This window comes from Podarcis melisellensis, assembly GCF_964234715.1.
Source record: "Podarcis melisellensis genome assembly, chromosome: 8".
NCBI lineage: Eukaryota > Metazoa > Chordata > Lepidosauria > Squamata > Lacertidae > Podarcis > Podarcis melisellensis.
Genome location: NC_138540.1, coordinates 27,662,956 through 27,678,276, shown reverse-complemented (window position 1 = coordinate 27,678,276; position 15,321 = coordinate 27,662,956). Strand labels below are relative to the sequence as shown.

At 45.9% G+C, this 15,321-nt stretch overlaps 1 protein-coding gene across 1 annotated transcript in view; it reads right to left on the bottom strand.

Annotated features, from left to right (window-relative positions):
• DNAJC11 (DnaJ heat shock protein family (Hsp40) member C11) overlaps positions 1–9,025 on the bottom strand; it is a 55,217-nt gene extending 46,192 nt beyond the window's left edge. Inside the window, exon 1 of the mRNA XM_081923658.1 lies at positions 8,893–9,025. Within this exon, the coding sequence (XP_081779784.1) occupies positions 8,893–8,967 (75 nt within the window). The 5' untranslated portion in view covers positions 8,968–9,025. The remainder of the gene's footprint in view (positions 1–8,892) is intronic.
• Positions 9,026–15,321: the final 6,296 nt, after the last annotated feature.

Sequence of the window (15,321 nt, the reverse complement as noted above, 5' to 3'; positions counted from 1 at the left end):
CTAGCATATGGTTTGCTCAATTCTGGAGGGGAACAAAAAAACCCTTTAACTCTATTTCAGTGAGCAATACAGAATTACCCCTAAAACTCATATATAGCTGGTACCTAACCTCTAGGAAGCTGGCAATAATCCATCTTGGTGCTTCACCACATTGCTGGAGGGGCTGCCCTACACCTGGTACTCCTTTGCTCTCAGCATTTCTCCTGCAGAATCAAGTTGACTCGACCTCTGAGATCTAAAGGTACATTGTGACTCAAGTTACAGATAGGTAGCCGTGTTGGTCTGCCATAGTCAAAACAAAAAAAAATTCCTTCCAGTAGCACCTTAAAGACCAACTAAGTTAGTTCTTGGTATGAGCTTTCGTGTGCATGCATCGTGTGCATCATCTGAAGAAGTGTGCATGCACACGAAAGCTCATACCAAGAACTAACTTAGTTGGTCTTTAAGGTGCTACTGGAAGGAATTTTTTTTTGTTTTGATTGTGACTCAAGATAGACCTTGTCAGCAAGTGGCTGTAATCTGTTGAGTACTACATGGTACTGCTGAGTACTGTGAAGAAGGCTGTCTTCACAGTACTCAGCAGGGAGATTCCACAGTAGTTGTTGCAGTCATGGTAGTCACTTTTGTTCTTGCAGAAGGTCACAATGTGGAGTCATGCATGTTTTGTGGCATGGATCCTAATTCCTAACATTGCAAGAGAAGACCGTAGAGGTGTATCATGAGAGAAGATGGCTTTCAGCAGTTCTGTTGGGATTCCGTCCTGTCCTGGGACTTTCCCACATGCCAGAGAGTTGATGGCATTCTTCAGCTCATTGAAGGAGGGGCACCCAGCTCTTCCAAGACAGGCAGAGATTGGATACTGTCTATTACGATGTCAGAGACCATGTTTTCCCAGTTCTTGATAGTGCTCTGCCCATCACTTCATCTGCTTGCTGCGGTCTGTGATGATCTCTCCCAAGAAGGTTTTCAATGGTACAGTTTTTTTTCTGATTGTTGGTCCAAAGGTTTTCTTCATGCCTTTGTACATTTTGTGAGTATTGCCGCTGTCAGCAGCAAGTTGAATGCTCTGGCACAGCTTCAGCCAACAGTCATTGGCAAACTATCTGGCAAATCACTGGGCACTGCTCCTTGCCTTTCTCAGTGCAGCAAGCATCTTCTTGCAGGGCGCATGCTTATAGTTCACAAGAGCCTCGTGCTTTGCAGCAATAACAGGCTCCATGTCCTTAATGCCAGCCTTCAACCAGTCAGGGATCTGCTGCTCTCTTTTGCCAAGAGGACATAGCTGTTTTGTAGGTTGCCTCTTTGATGTGGTTCCACCTTACGTCAATGCTATCTCTAGAGTAGTTCAGTAGTGCTTGTTCAACAAAATCAGAGAAGCACTCACTCACAAAGTCTGGGTATGACTGTTCTGGCAATGCAGTATAGATCCTCTTTGGCTAAATAAGAATCTTCTTGCCACCAGGGAGTGAATCCGTGTTACTGTTGACACTTTGGTAGCTCCATGTGACACCAACAAAGCTTAGTGCCAATTGCCTGGTGACAATCAAGTTCAGCTGGTGCCAGTGGCCTGACCTTGGAGGTCTCCAGGACGCTCACTGTTTTGCCTTGGTAGAGAAGAATGTGTTCGTGAAGCAGAGGCTATGGTACGAGCACAGCTCAAGCAGCCTTTCTCAGTTCACATTCATGCTGCCAATACCAAAGTGGCCAATGCAGTTGTCCCATGTGTGACCTTCGTTTCCAATTCTGGCTTTAAAATCTCCCAGCAGAAATAGGTGTTCTCAGGCTGGGACCCGCCTGGCAGCTTGGTCTAGTGCCTCATAGAACTGGTCCTTGATATGTATACTGGAGTATATAGTGGAAGCGTAAATGCTCGCGAAGTTAACTGGACCAGGGTAGTTGAGAGACAGAGAGGAAGCCCTCAGTCAGCAATTCTATCATAGACAAAAGTGAGTTTCTCACAGCAATGCTTATAGCTTGAATTTGTGGTTCTTCTGAGGCCTCCTTGCCAGAAGGTGTGTTTCTTCTCTGCCATTAAACATGAGTCTGGTCTCCTGTAAAGTGGCAATGTCAATGTTGAGTGTTTTCAGCTCACAGTCAATGATGGTCATCTTCCATGAGTCATTGACTTGCAGCAGATTGGTGGGCAAGCCAGGACACATGACCATGACGTTCCAGCTTGCTAGGCACAAGGGGGGTTGTTTCTTTTCTTTGTGTGGTTTGATCCGCTCATTGAAGAAGAAGAGTTTGGATTTGATATCCCGCTTTATCACTACCCAAAGGAGTCTCAAAGCGGCTAACATTCTCCTTTCCCTTCCTCCCCCACAACAAACACTCTGTGAGGTGAGTGGGGCTGAGAGACTTCAAAGAAGTGTGACTAGCCCAAGGTCACCTAGCAGCTGCATGTGGAGGAGCAGAGATGCGAACCCAGTTCACCAGATTACGAGTCTATCGCTCTTAACCACTACACCACACTGGCTCTCATTGAGTGATACTCTGAGCTCTGAGCATCCACTGACGCAGGCAGACAGTGGTGGGTCAGCACCTTATTGACCGGAGGCTGCCCAGCTTAAGGTGGGCAAAGTGTTAGAAACTGAGATATGAAAGCTAGGAGCTAAATGGTACCTTAATTCTAGGTTATGGGCTTAACAATGGAATGTCTAGGTGCACTTTTTTATAACAAGAATACAAAGCAGAAAATGAATGAACTGCAGCTAAAATATTATGCTCATTTTTCACATGGTCTATCTAACCCACCCCCTAATAGTCTTAAGAGGGTCTCTTCTCCAGTCTTCAGAAAGTAGCTGGAAGTGGGGAGAGAAAAAAAGGGCCTCCTTTCCTTCCACTCTGACGTTTTAATCTGAAATCTTAGGCGCAATATTGCACCCAGAGCTCAGGAACTGCTCACGCTAATGAAATTCTGTCGCAAAATGTGCGCCTAGAACAATGGGAGTTTCGAATGCTGGATGGGCAGTAGCTGACCAGTGACACACAATAATTTCTCCCACTGATGAAAGCAACACCCGCGCCCACCACATTCCTTAGACTACAAAAGAGCATGATGGCTCCTAAACTGAGGCCTACCAAGACCCCAGAAGTGACTTGAGAGGCTGATGTCGAATAACTGGTTTGCAAAAATGCTACAAATTAACAAAACGATCACTTGGAATGTGGACTGTTTTCTTTTTAAGGCTTTCAGGGAAAGAGAAGCAATTACCTTCTTAAATCCCTTCCCCAAAGTCATCCTTCTGAGCTGGAATCGCCTAGAAGTTGTACCTTGGTTCGGCCTTGATTTATGAGCTACCCAATTAAATGATCTGTCATAACACTCTTACATTTTGAAAGGACAATGACAAGTCCCATTTCTCAGTTCACATATATTTCACGTTTTCATCTCTGTTGGCAAATCACCTGGGAATCATGGAAATGAGTCCTCCCCGCTTCACTACCACCACCACTGCCTTTTCCATTTAATAAATGTGGTTTGTGTTTCTTGTGGTCTAAATGGAAACAAAATTAACAACTATATGAAACATAACATTGACAAAATGTTTTGCCTATAAATCATCATGAATACAGATAGCATTCTGGGAACTGGCATTTTTTTGGTATTTATAAAAAGGTTTTTAAACTGGCCTTTTAGGGTACAGTCCTTCTAAAGTGAATCAGAAAGATTCGTTCATAAAAATCACTTTTTGTTTGTATACCAAGCTATTCACCAGTTAATGAGCAGACACAGGTAAAGTTCAAGGAAGCGCTAGCCCTGTCGCCTGAAGCAGCGGAGAACATCGTGAAGACAACTATCACCTCTCCTTGCCCTTTATCTTCTCTTCCCAAAGCTCTTTCATCCAAACCCGTCAGCATCCAGTTCACCCTCCCTCTGACATCCTCTACTTTGTCAAGTGCAGAACAGAGCTGAACCATTATTTCTCATGATCTGGACACTCTGCTTCTGTTATCACAGCTTAAGGATGCATTAGCTATTTCAGCAGCCATGCTTCACTGCTGATTCATGTTCAGCTTGTGATCAACTAAAGACATCAAGATGCTTTTCACGTATACCACTGCAAAGCCAGGTCCCCCTATTCTGTACCTTTGCCTTTGATACTTTGCACCTAGTTGCAGGACTTGACATCTATCTCTGTTGAGTTTCATCTTGCTGGTTTCTGCACAAGTGTTCCAGCCTGCCAAGATCATTTTGAATCTTGATTTTGTCTTCTGCAGTGTTATCTGTTCCTCCTGGTTTTGTGTTACTTGCAAATATGATAAGCATTCTCTGCTCCTTCAGCCAAGTTTATAAAAAATGTTCAACAGAACAACGCCTAGGACAGAGTCTTATGGCCTCACTTAACTTGCATGACAGCCCCAACAATGACTGCTGTTGTGAAAGCAAAGTAGAAAACAGTTTAAGTATTGTATATAATAGGCAGCACCCTTGCCAAGCACTGTTTTAGTCTCAATGCAAGTTAAGCATAAAAAAACCAATTGCCAAAGTTTAGGCAGGGAGGAGGGAGTTTTTCCTACTGCCACTGAAACCTATCAATATATACCCAAGAAAAGAATTGGTGACTAATAGGCACCATGGAATAACAATGGCACAAGAACAAAACCATTAAGTCAGATTTGACAACAACATTAAGTTTTCCTTTAAAACAAGCTTCTAGTGCATCTTTATCAACGACATGATTACGTTGGATCTGACCTATGAACCACAGCATCACATTGTGTCAGTCTTTAAAGTGCTATGGCTGCTAATTTTCTTGCAACCTGGGTACAATTTTGGAATCAACCCATATTAGATGGCTACACTATCAAAATAGCCTGAGAGAGAAGAGAGCAATCTTACAAAAAATTAATAATGGAAAGCAGCCTAACAGCCGTCTTACGCACTCAACTCTGTGATTGTTTTCATTTCATTTTTGCTTCTATAGCACCAGGGAGTCACTCTGGTCCGTGGCACTGGATTCTCCAACCCACCCCTTTCCCCACTCCAACTTCCATGTGCTCAGCATAATCACCCTTTGTTTCTTGGCCATTTCCTCACCTGGCAAAATCTCATAAATGATACTGAGGGATGGATACAAGCAGCTACTAAAGGACACCACACTGGCATGGTACATTGCCGTACCAGCGCTGTCCCTCTACAGCGTTAAAGGCCCCGTCCACAAGGAAATGCTGATAGCTTAGGAGGGAGATGCCAACATCCATCACTCTCTTGTCACCATTCTAAGTAAATCCTGCAAACCTTTTACTCTGGTAGCAGTCTCATGGCAGAGAATATGGAAGCACACAGAGTACTAAAAATAAAATAATGTAAGTTATGCACAAAACAGAAATCAAAGATATATTCTGGGACAATATAGCTAGGCTCATGCCAAACCCAAAGGCAAGGTATGCTATAAACCTCAGGGTGTGGGTGCTGAAGTACCGTATTCCTCCAGTTTTCCTAGTGAGACTGAATAGAGGTGGTGGCACTGAACACGTATGGTCGTACGACCTAGCAGCCCAAGGTCACACCAGCACTGTACTTCTGATACTCTTCAAAATTGTGAGGAGCTACCATAAAATATGAAGGAAACAAAATCATCCCTTTGAACAAGAGCCAGTCTAGGAAATGGTTGCTGTAGAGGCTGTGTTGGGGCTTGAGCGTGCAGCAGATGGTCAAAGGAAATTCACTGAAAGTGGCTGTTTAGACAGTTTGCTTGAGCTGCTCAGTTCATAAAATGTTTATTACCTTCTCCTATGGTTTTCTGGAACACTGCCTGTGATAATATCTGGATGGCTGAAAGACCATGGTTTTATTGCATCCAGCGAACCCAACCTCAGGCCATTTCTGTCTGGCCCATGCATTTCTACATTCTATCTTCTTTCCAAGGTAGTACATTCATGGCAATGTAAACTTTCCAGAGCTCTGTAGAAGCTGACCCTTATAGCTTTCCCGAAGAAGCAAGCTGACACAATAGACTGGGTTCTGAGATGTGAGGTTCTCATTTATGCAGTTCTCAAAAACAAAGGGGCAATGATGAAAGGGAGCTGCAAGCTTGGGCTTTTCATCACTTCTTTCTTCTTTCCAAAAGACTGCAGAGGCCTTTGGGGAATATTTATCAAAGTCAAGATCGCTGCCATTATCAACTTTATTGTGGTGAAAATGCAAATGACATGAAGTTGCCTCCCCACTGTGTAGGGAGAAGAGGGAGGGGATGGACAGGGATATTTCCTTCTCTTTGAAAGAAATCCTCTGTAAGATTTTTACTAGTTTTACAAACCTCTATGAAGCTTTTCAGCTGTTTATGGCTCAGATACAATAAGCCCTTAATTTAAATCCCCAGAATATGAACCATCCCTCAGTGCTGTTGATGAAAAACTAAAGATGTTGAAGCCTCTCCGGTGATATAATGAATGTTTGTGCTAAGGTGGGGAATGCTTAAAATTAGCAAGAAATCCTAGACATGTTCACACATTTCAACTTGAAAAGTATTTCTGAATTGCCCAAATGCAGTTCCATTCCCCAGTGGGAAGCAGACTCCTAGTGTTACCTGGGATGCCTGCGGTGGTAGCAGTTCCCGTTACCCCATTGCTCTTATTTTTCTTGTTATCTCGGGCTGTTTGCCTTGTAATTTCCTGCCTGGCTGATCTCCACCTCACCTTCATATTCTCTATTGGGTGAGTTAGAAATGGGAAATCCCTTGCTATTGGATCATTTCTATTTAAATAAATACAAATCTTAACACCAGCAAGCACATGTGATAATTAACAGATCTGAGGTCATAGCGGGGAACACAATGAAAATGGCAAATAGGGTAACCGTAAAGAAGAAGGAGCTGCAGTAACTCCACCGCAAAATGTGAGTTAAGAAGGAACATGATAGAGGTGTAAAAGAACAGAGAGAAAAATAAACTATTCCTCTCTCATAACGCTAGAACTCATGAATATCCAATGAAGCTGAATGCTGGAAGATTCGGAAAAGATAAAGTAAAGTACCTTTTCATGCAGCACATAGTTAAACTGTGCAATTGACATTCAGAGGAGAAAATGATGGCCACCAATCTGGATGGCTTTAAAAGATGGATTGGACAAATTCATTTAGGAGAAGACTATCAATGGCTACTAGCCATGATGTCTATGCTCTCCCTTCTTAGTTGGAAGGCTGAAAGCCACAGGAGGTGAGAATGCTCTTGTGCTTGAGTCTTGCTTGATGGCTTCCCATTGGGGAATCTAGCTGGCCACTGTGAGAACAGGATGCTGGACTCAGTGCGCCATTGACCTGATCCATTTTAAGAAGGACTTTAACAGAGTGGAGGAGGTGACTGTCAGGTGGAGGGATATCAGGGAAACAAATCCTATGAAGAACTGTTTAAAGACTAGAGAACAGAAGATGAGACATGACAGTGCTTCCCATATCTGTCATACAGCAGATGCAGCAGACTTGCTTACTGTTACCTTTAGAGGCCAGGACTAGAACCAAAGGGTGGAAATTGGCCACCAGATAGGATGGTTCTACTCTGCCTCTATGGTTGAACGTAGCATGCTGGGAATTACAAAGGAGAGTGCTCTCGTTGTACTTAGGTCTTGCTGGTGACCTTGCTAAAGGCATGGTATGGTATGAGTTACTAACCCTGATGGTTATGTCTGACCTCCATTGTTAGAGGCACTAATGCTTCTGAGTACCAACTGCTGGAAACCACAGGCAGAAAGTGTTTTATTGTGCTTGGGTCCTGCTTATGGGCTTCTCACATTCATCTGGTTAGCATTGGTGAGAACAGGATGCTAGACTACATGGGCCACTGTGTGATTTTGGAGCATTCAGAGTCCTTGACATACATTTCCCCCTATAAATGCACACAACAGCTTTGTAATATAGGCTGGTGTGATTATCTCCATGTTGCAGTGAGTTAACTGTGGACAAGCATGGCTTGTCTTGGGTCATGTAGTGACTTCATGGCTGAGAAACTGATGAAGGCTAAGGCTATCAATGGCTACTAGGCACAATGACTATACTCAGCTTCCATGGTCGGCAGTAGTAATACTTCTTAACACCACTTTATGGGAATCACAGGTGCCGAGAATGCTGCTGAAACTGCTTTGAATAACAATGTTAATATAACATACACTGTTTAAATTCTTAACTCATATTTACAACCTCTCCTTGTTGTTTTTAAAAATAAATTTTAATAGCAAACAAAGGTAGAAATTGCATTCATGTCTCTCCTACGAGGAAAGCTTGCCGTGTCTGGGACTCTTCAGCTTAGAGAAAAGGCAAGTAAGAGGAGACATAAAAAATTTGGAGAAAGTAGATAAAACTTTTTCCTCCTCTCTCATGACACTAGAACATGAGGACTTCCAATGAAGCTGAATGTGGGAAGACGTTGTGCGACAGATACAACAAATGACTTCTTTACACAGTGCACAGTTTTACTATGGAGCTGCCTCCCGCAGAAGGGCCAACTTGGATGGCTTTCATAGAGGAATCCGACAAATGCATGGAGGAGAGGGCTGTCACTGGCTACTAGCCACGATGGCTATGCTCTGCCTTTGTGGAGCTGCAATGCTTCTGAATACCAGTTGCTGGAAGCCACAGTAGAGGGGACAGTTGTTCTGTTGCATTCAGGTCCTGCTGGCAGGTTTCCCACTGGGGCATCTGGTTGACCACTGTGGGAACAGGACGATGGGCTACTTGGCCGGCCCTACGCCGCCCGGGCCTGGCGCTCCTGCTGCTGGACCTCTCCTGCGTCCTTCGCAGGTGCCCATTCTGTGACCCGCCCCTCCCCCGCTTCCCCCCTCAGTGACTCGCCCGCTCCGCCTCTCCTACCCAGGCCTCTCCTTCCCCCCTGAGTGGCTTGTGAAGGCCGGCCGCCTCCGCCACCGCCACCACCGCCCCCATCGCCGGCGCCTCACCTCCCGCCGCACGTTCAGCAGCGAGTAATAGTCCTCGTTGTCCGGCGCCTCATCCACTGACGAGGCCGCCGCCATCTTGCCGACCTCTCACCCGCACTCGCGCATGCGCCGGCGTGGTGGCGGCAGCCAGCCGCCCGCCGTCCTGGCCGCTCTAGGAAATAGGAAAGCTAAAGGAGACCTCTGGCTACAGCGCCCCCTGCAGGCACGTCTTTAGAAAAAGGTGGCAGGGAATGGAAAGGGGGAAACGCAAGCCAGCGGCGAGAGGGCACAAGGTCGGATGAGGAGGACCGCATGCGCAGAAGCGGGAAACGCGGAGGGCGGGGGGATGAGCGGCTCCTGAGAGAGCTTTTGAAGAGGCCACCTCGTGGATCTCGGCGCGCATGCGCATCGCCCCTACTGCTCTCTCTAGCTTCGACGCACCGCCCTCTGGTGGGCGGGGATATTTGTAGCCCCGCCTCCCTCAGACTCAAACTGCAGGGAGGGTGTTAAGTACAGTATTGAGCAGTTTGGAAAAAACATTCTAGCAAAATACATTAATGGGTTTTGGAAAATGAAGCATCAGTGATGCAGCCCAGTCAGTAACCGGGGATCTTTTCTGTAGCAGTTAATTAATGTGAATAATAATATTTATGATTTAAAAGATTTAAAATATACTAATAATAATTATAGGGGATGTGGGTGGCGCTGTGGGTTAAACCACAGAGCCTAGGACTTGCCGATCAGAAGGTCAGCGGTTCGAATCCCCGTGACGAGGTGACCTCCCTTTGTTCGGTCCCTGCTCCTGCCAACCTAGCAGTTCGAAAGCACGTCAAAGTGCAAGTAGATAAATAGGTACTGCTCCGGCGGGAAGGTAAATGGCATTTCCGTGCGCTGCTCTGATTCGCCAGAAGCGGCTTAGTCATACTGGCCACATGACCTGGAAGCTGTACGCCAGTTCCCTCGGCCAGTAAAGCAAGATGAGCGCCGCAACCCCAGAGTCGGCTACGACTGGACCTAAGGGTCAGGGGTCCCTTTACCTTTACAATAATAATTATAATCAGGATCTTTTCCACTTTGGTGGTAGGATGCAGCCCTGTGTTGGGGAGAAGATATTCTGGTGTGCACAATGTTGTAACATACTCAAGAAACCCACACACTTTGTTCCGTATTGATAAATCCCTTGAAACTACCCCTGCCTGTTCTATACACATCCCTAATAATTTACACCATCTACAATCGCCACTTCAACTGTCTAGAAAGGGGGGGGGGTTGGCGGCATCGGCATAAATCCGTCTCTTTGCCATCCTTTTAAACGCTGAATATCGTATACATTTCAAAAGGTGGTTAAAGTGTTTTAGGGTATATCTACACTGCAAACTGACCAGGTTTATATCAATTTCACTGTTATGGCTTGCTGTAAAGAGCCCTGAAGTTTGTTGAGATCCGTGATATAGATCTTTTGAAGATCCCATCGGAAGAAGATATGTGATGGACCAGGATCAGACTAAAGGGAGCCCATCTACCAAGCATCTATCCTGTTACCAGGAGTGGGTGCAGTCCGCGATGCCCGCAAACAAGTCTGGCTTCTGTCCCTCAATGATGGGCATTGTAACGTGTTCTGGCTCAGAGAAGTCTTTCGGCTTGCCATCCCCACTGCTGGACACTTGAGGCAACTTTTATTCTGATTGGTTTGCGCAAAGGTTATACAACAAGGGTTTGCGTTGCAGGGAGGAGGTGAGGGAGGGAGAAACCCTGTTACACAAGCAGAAGTCCTTGTGCAGGGCTTCTGATAATGAACTCCTTAGCTCCATGCCACCCAAAATTATTTAAATACATTACTAGCAGGAAAGTAGCTCGGGAGGCAGTTGGAGCTTTGGATGACAAGGGATTCAAAGGTGTGCTAAAGTAGGAAAAGGGGACTGCAGAGAAGCTGAAAAGGAATAAAAGAACTACCAGGCTCTTAGCAACAATTGCTATCTTCTTCCTCCATAGGTCAGAGGCATCCTCTGAATACCGCTGGCTGGGAGAGTGCTGTGTTGTGCACATGCCCTGCTTGCTGACTTCCCAGAAGAGGCCATTGTGATGGCTTTAAAAGAGGATTAGACAAATTCATGGAGGAGAGGCTATCAGCAGCTACTAGCCAGGATGGCTGTGCTTTGCTTCGAAGGTTGGAGGCAGCAATGTTTCTGAATATCAGTTGCTGAAAACCACAGGAGGGGCCATGGTGGGAACAGGATGCTGGACTCAATGGGCCATTGGCCGGATCCAGCAGGCTTGTCTTACGTACTTAACTTTGCTTCAAGCAATTGCTATCCCGTATTTTTCACTTCATTTCCCCATTACTTTCCTTACTGCAAAAAGCCCAAGGGTGGTTTTTTTGTCCTCGCGGTATTATTATTATTATTATTATTATTATTATTATTATTATTATTATTATTTTGGAAGCAGGTTTGTTGGGCAAGAGCAGCAAATCTGCTCTAATTGCAAAACTTGGATTTATCAGAGTCCAAAGTGCTAACCATTACATTTATTGCCTCATGCTTGAATCTCACTTGCAAGAGAGCACCAATTTGGCAACAGCCTAATCTTTTAATGCCAGCTAAACTCCTGCCCGCCGCCATCACCTGGCGGAAGAGACCTCCATACATTAAGCACGCGTTGTGGAAATAGGCCCTTCCTCACCCCCGTATTTCCTGAATTTCCTGCCAATCAGTTTCAAATGTCTACAGTTCCCAGAATTCCCAGGAGAGATGGAGCTGCTAGGAAGCCAGTGCAAATTGATAGCATGTTACATGTGCCTAGATTCCTAGAGCAAGGGAACAGAACATAGCATAGCAGTCCTCTGATTGTTGCTGGTCTGGAACTCCCATCATCTCTGACCATTGCCACATTGGCTGGGGCTGATGGGAGCTGGAGTCCAGCAACATCTGGAGGGCCACAGTTTCCCCATTGCTGCCTCTATACCTGTGTACACACTGCACCTTTGAAGCACATTTCCCCCCTCAAAGAATTATGGGATAGAGAGACTCACCTGCATGGAAAGCTTGCATCAATTGGGACTTTTCAGCTTAGAGAAAAGGTGAGTAAAAGAAGGCATGAGAGAAGAAATTATTCAGGGCTTGGAGAAAATGACTGGAGAATTATTGTTTTTTCCTCTTTCTCTCATAACACCAGAACTCGACGTGGACATCCAACGAAGCTGAACATTGGAAGATTCAAAACTGAAGCAATAAAGTACTTCTTCACACAGTGCATAGTTAAACTATGGAACTCACTGCCACAGGAGGCAGTGATGGCTTTGAAAGAGGATTAGACAAAGAGAAAGCAGTCCGTGGCCGAGATGGCTGTGCTTTGCTTCCAGCCTGGGTTGGAGGCAGCAATGCTTCTGAGTATCAGTTCGCTAGAAGGGGAGGTTGCAGTCGGAATACTGCAGTCAGAAGCAGTGTCTGGGCAGAAATCTCTGTGAAACGTCTGGGAAAACCTGGACATATGGCAACCGATATTGGAAGTCTAGATTTTGGCAAATTTACTTAAAAGTAGCTCAAAAATGTCATTTATTTTTGAGATTTTGCAAAAAATATTGGTCTGATCCAGCAAGCTGTTAGAGGTAAACTACAGAGCCCAGAATTCTTTGAACGGGGAGGGAATGTATTTTGAAGGTATCATGTGTACTCACAAACCCTTCACTGCCCTTTTATATAATAATAAGTATTATTATTTATTGATTTTATATACCGCCCTATACCTGGAGGTCTCAGGGCAGTTCACAGAACAAAGGCTGAGTAGAGAGGAGTTGTTACCTCCTGGCAACAGAAACCCTGAGCGAACAAGCATTGAAAGGAACGTGGCTGTGTAAACAACTGCTTACAGCCACCACAGTTATGTAGCTCATAACATCCTCCGCTCCCCTTCAGGCTTGACCCTACCATTTCTCATGTCCCTCCCCCCCCCTTTCTCTGCCAATGGTGAAAGGTCCTCCTCATTACCACTGTGCCTTTTACAAGCACCTTTCTCGTTAGTTGTGCATGCTGAGGCAGCACCCGTTTTGTCTCCCTTCCTTAATTGCTTGGCGTACGTCGACGTACCTACAGTCCTATATTTGGAAAGGTAATTTTCATGTAAATTTCTGCCTCTGGTATATATTGCATTGCGAGATCTAATTAATTAGATTGGGTGCCCTTCCTCGGGAAGATTACTTAAAAATCTGTCTGTTCTATAATTTAAACGTTCGGGGAAATTGCAGAGTTCTGAAGAGGGGGGTGGGGTTTTGGCAGGGCTGGCCGACAGCCTGACCTTACAGAAGCATAGTAGTAAGTTTCAGGGGGACGTACGCCCAAGTAGGCGGAGATAAGATTGCACATTCCAAAACCTGGCGTTTTTGAAAGGAGATCGGCACCGTTCCTGCCCCCTTCCACATCTGTTTTCCATGCGCAAATCCTCATAAAGGGATTCCAGAAGAAAAAGTCTCTTCCTTCTCTTCCACCTGCAGCCTGGGCCCCTACCTGTGTCTCCAGTGCATCCTTGCTTCTGCTCTTTTTGAGGCATAGGGCATCTCATAATGAGGCCTGCAAAGTGTTCCACCCCTCCCAACAGGTACTGTGGTACCTCGGGTTAAGTACTTAATTCGTTCCGGAGGTCTGTTCTTAACCTGAAACTGTTCTTAACCTGAAGCACCACTTTAGCTAATGGGGCCTCCCGCTGCTGCCGTACTGCCGGAGCACAATTTCTGTTCTCATCCTGAAGCAAAGTTCTTAACCCGAGGTACTATTTCTGGGTTAGCAGAGTCTGTAACCAGAAGTGTATGTAACCTGAAGCGTATGTAACCTGAAGTACCACTGTACTTGGAGTTATCCCTTCTCCCCACCCCTGAGGATTACCCTTGTGGTTTCGTGACACTGGATCCCAATTCCGTCTCTGAGATATTTCCTTCCCAAGATCCCTATCTTTCCATTTATAACAAAACAGGTTTTTGTTTTGTTTTGTTTTAAAGGCACCGTAAGTCCCGCATTCGTAAGAAATCGATCTTTTGCTTGGTCAGACCACACCTGGAATACTGTGTCCAGTTCTGGGCACCACAGTTCAAGAAGGACACTGACAAACTGGAACGTGTCCAGAGGAGGGCAACCAAAATGGTCAAAGGCCTGGAAACGATGCCTTATGAGGAATGGCTAAGGGAGCTGGGCATGTTTAGCCTGGAGAAGAGGAGGTTAAGGAGTGATATGATAGCCATGTTCAAATATATAAAAGGATGTCACATAGAGGAGGGAGAGAAGCGGGCACGGAGCAATGGTTCCAAACTACAAGAAAGAAGATTCCACCTAAACATTAGGAAGAACTTCCTGACAGTAAGAGCTGTTCGACAGTGGAATTTGCTGCCAAGGACTGTGGTGGGGTCTCCTTCTTTGGAGGTCTTTAAGCAGAGGCTTGACAGCCATATGTCAGGAGTGCCCTGATGGTGTTTCCTGCTTGGCAGGGGGTTGGACTCGATGGCCCTTGTGGTCTCTTCCAACTCTATGATTCTATGATTCTATGAAATATCTACAGGGCTGTGACAAGGAAGATGGGCCAAGCTTGGTTTCTCCTGCTCCAGAGGGGAGGACCCCAACCAATGGATTCAAATTACAAGAAAGGAAATTCTGAGGAAACACCAGGAAGAACTTTCTGACAGTAAAAGCTGTTTGACGGTGGAACAGTCTCCCTCGGGAGGTTGTGGAATCTCCTTCCTTGGAGGTTTTCAAGCAGAGCTTGGATGGCCATCTGTCATGGATGCTTTAGTTAAGATTCCTGCATTGCAGGGGGCTGGACTAGATGACCCTTGGGGTACGATCCAACTCTGTGGTTCTGATTTCCCCCTTACAGGCAGGTTTGGGTAAGGGGATTGCGAAACTTTCTGCGATCCGGGAACGTCATCCCTTCCTGAGCACAGCTCAGGCCCGAGACATGTTTCTTCGCTTCCTTTATCTCCTGCAGAAAGAGAAAAAGCCAACCGTATCATTAAATGAGGGAGGAAAGGGCTAGCCATATACAATTTTGTCATGCACCTTCGTGGGGACGGCCAGCCGCATATTTCAGCGGGGGAGGGCCCTCGCCTTGCCCGACTTTCCGTGGTGCCTGCGCACTTTCCTCCCCACCCAAAGTGAAGTGGCAAAACAATTTATACTGCAGCAGTGAAGTCTGAAATCCATTATTGCCGGCGCTTATCTTCAAAACAGAAGTCAATTTATCCCAGCTGTTCCCCCACCCCCTCCTCTGCAATAGATCTGGGCTGCATGCTCATCTAGGGCAGGAGAAGCTGTGGGTGCTTTTCCGTTTTGCGTGGGACCTCCCCCCCCCCCCGTGCTTTCCCAGGGGATAGATGTTGGCCCCAAACAAAGGTCACCACCCGTCTCCATTTGAACGAGGGCTGCGCTAGCCGGGAGAGGAACATTGCAGAGTGCCACTGCCGAATCT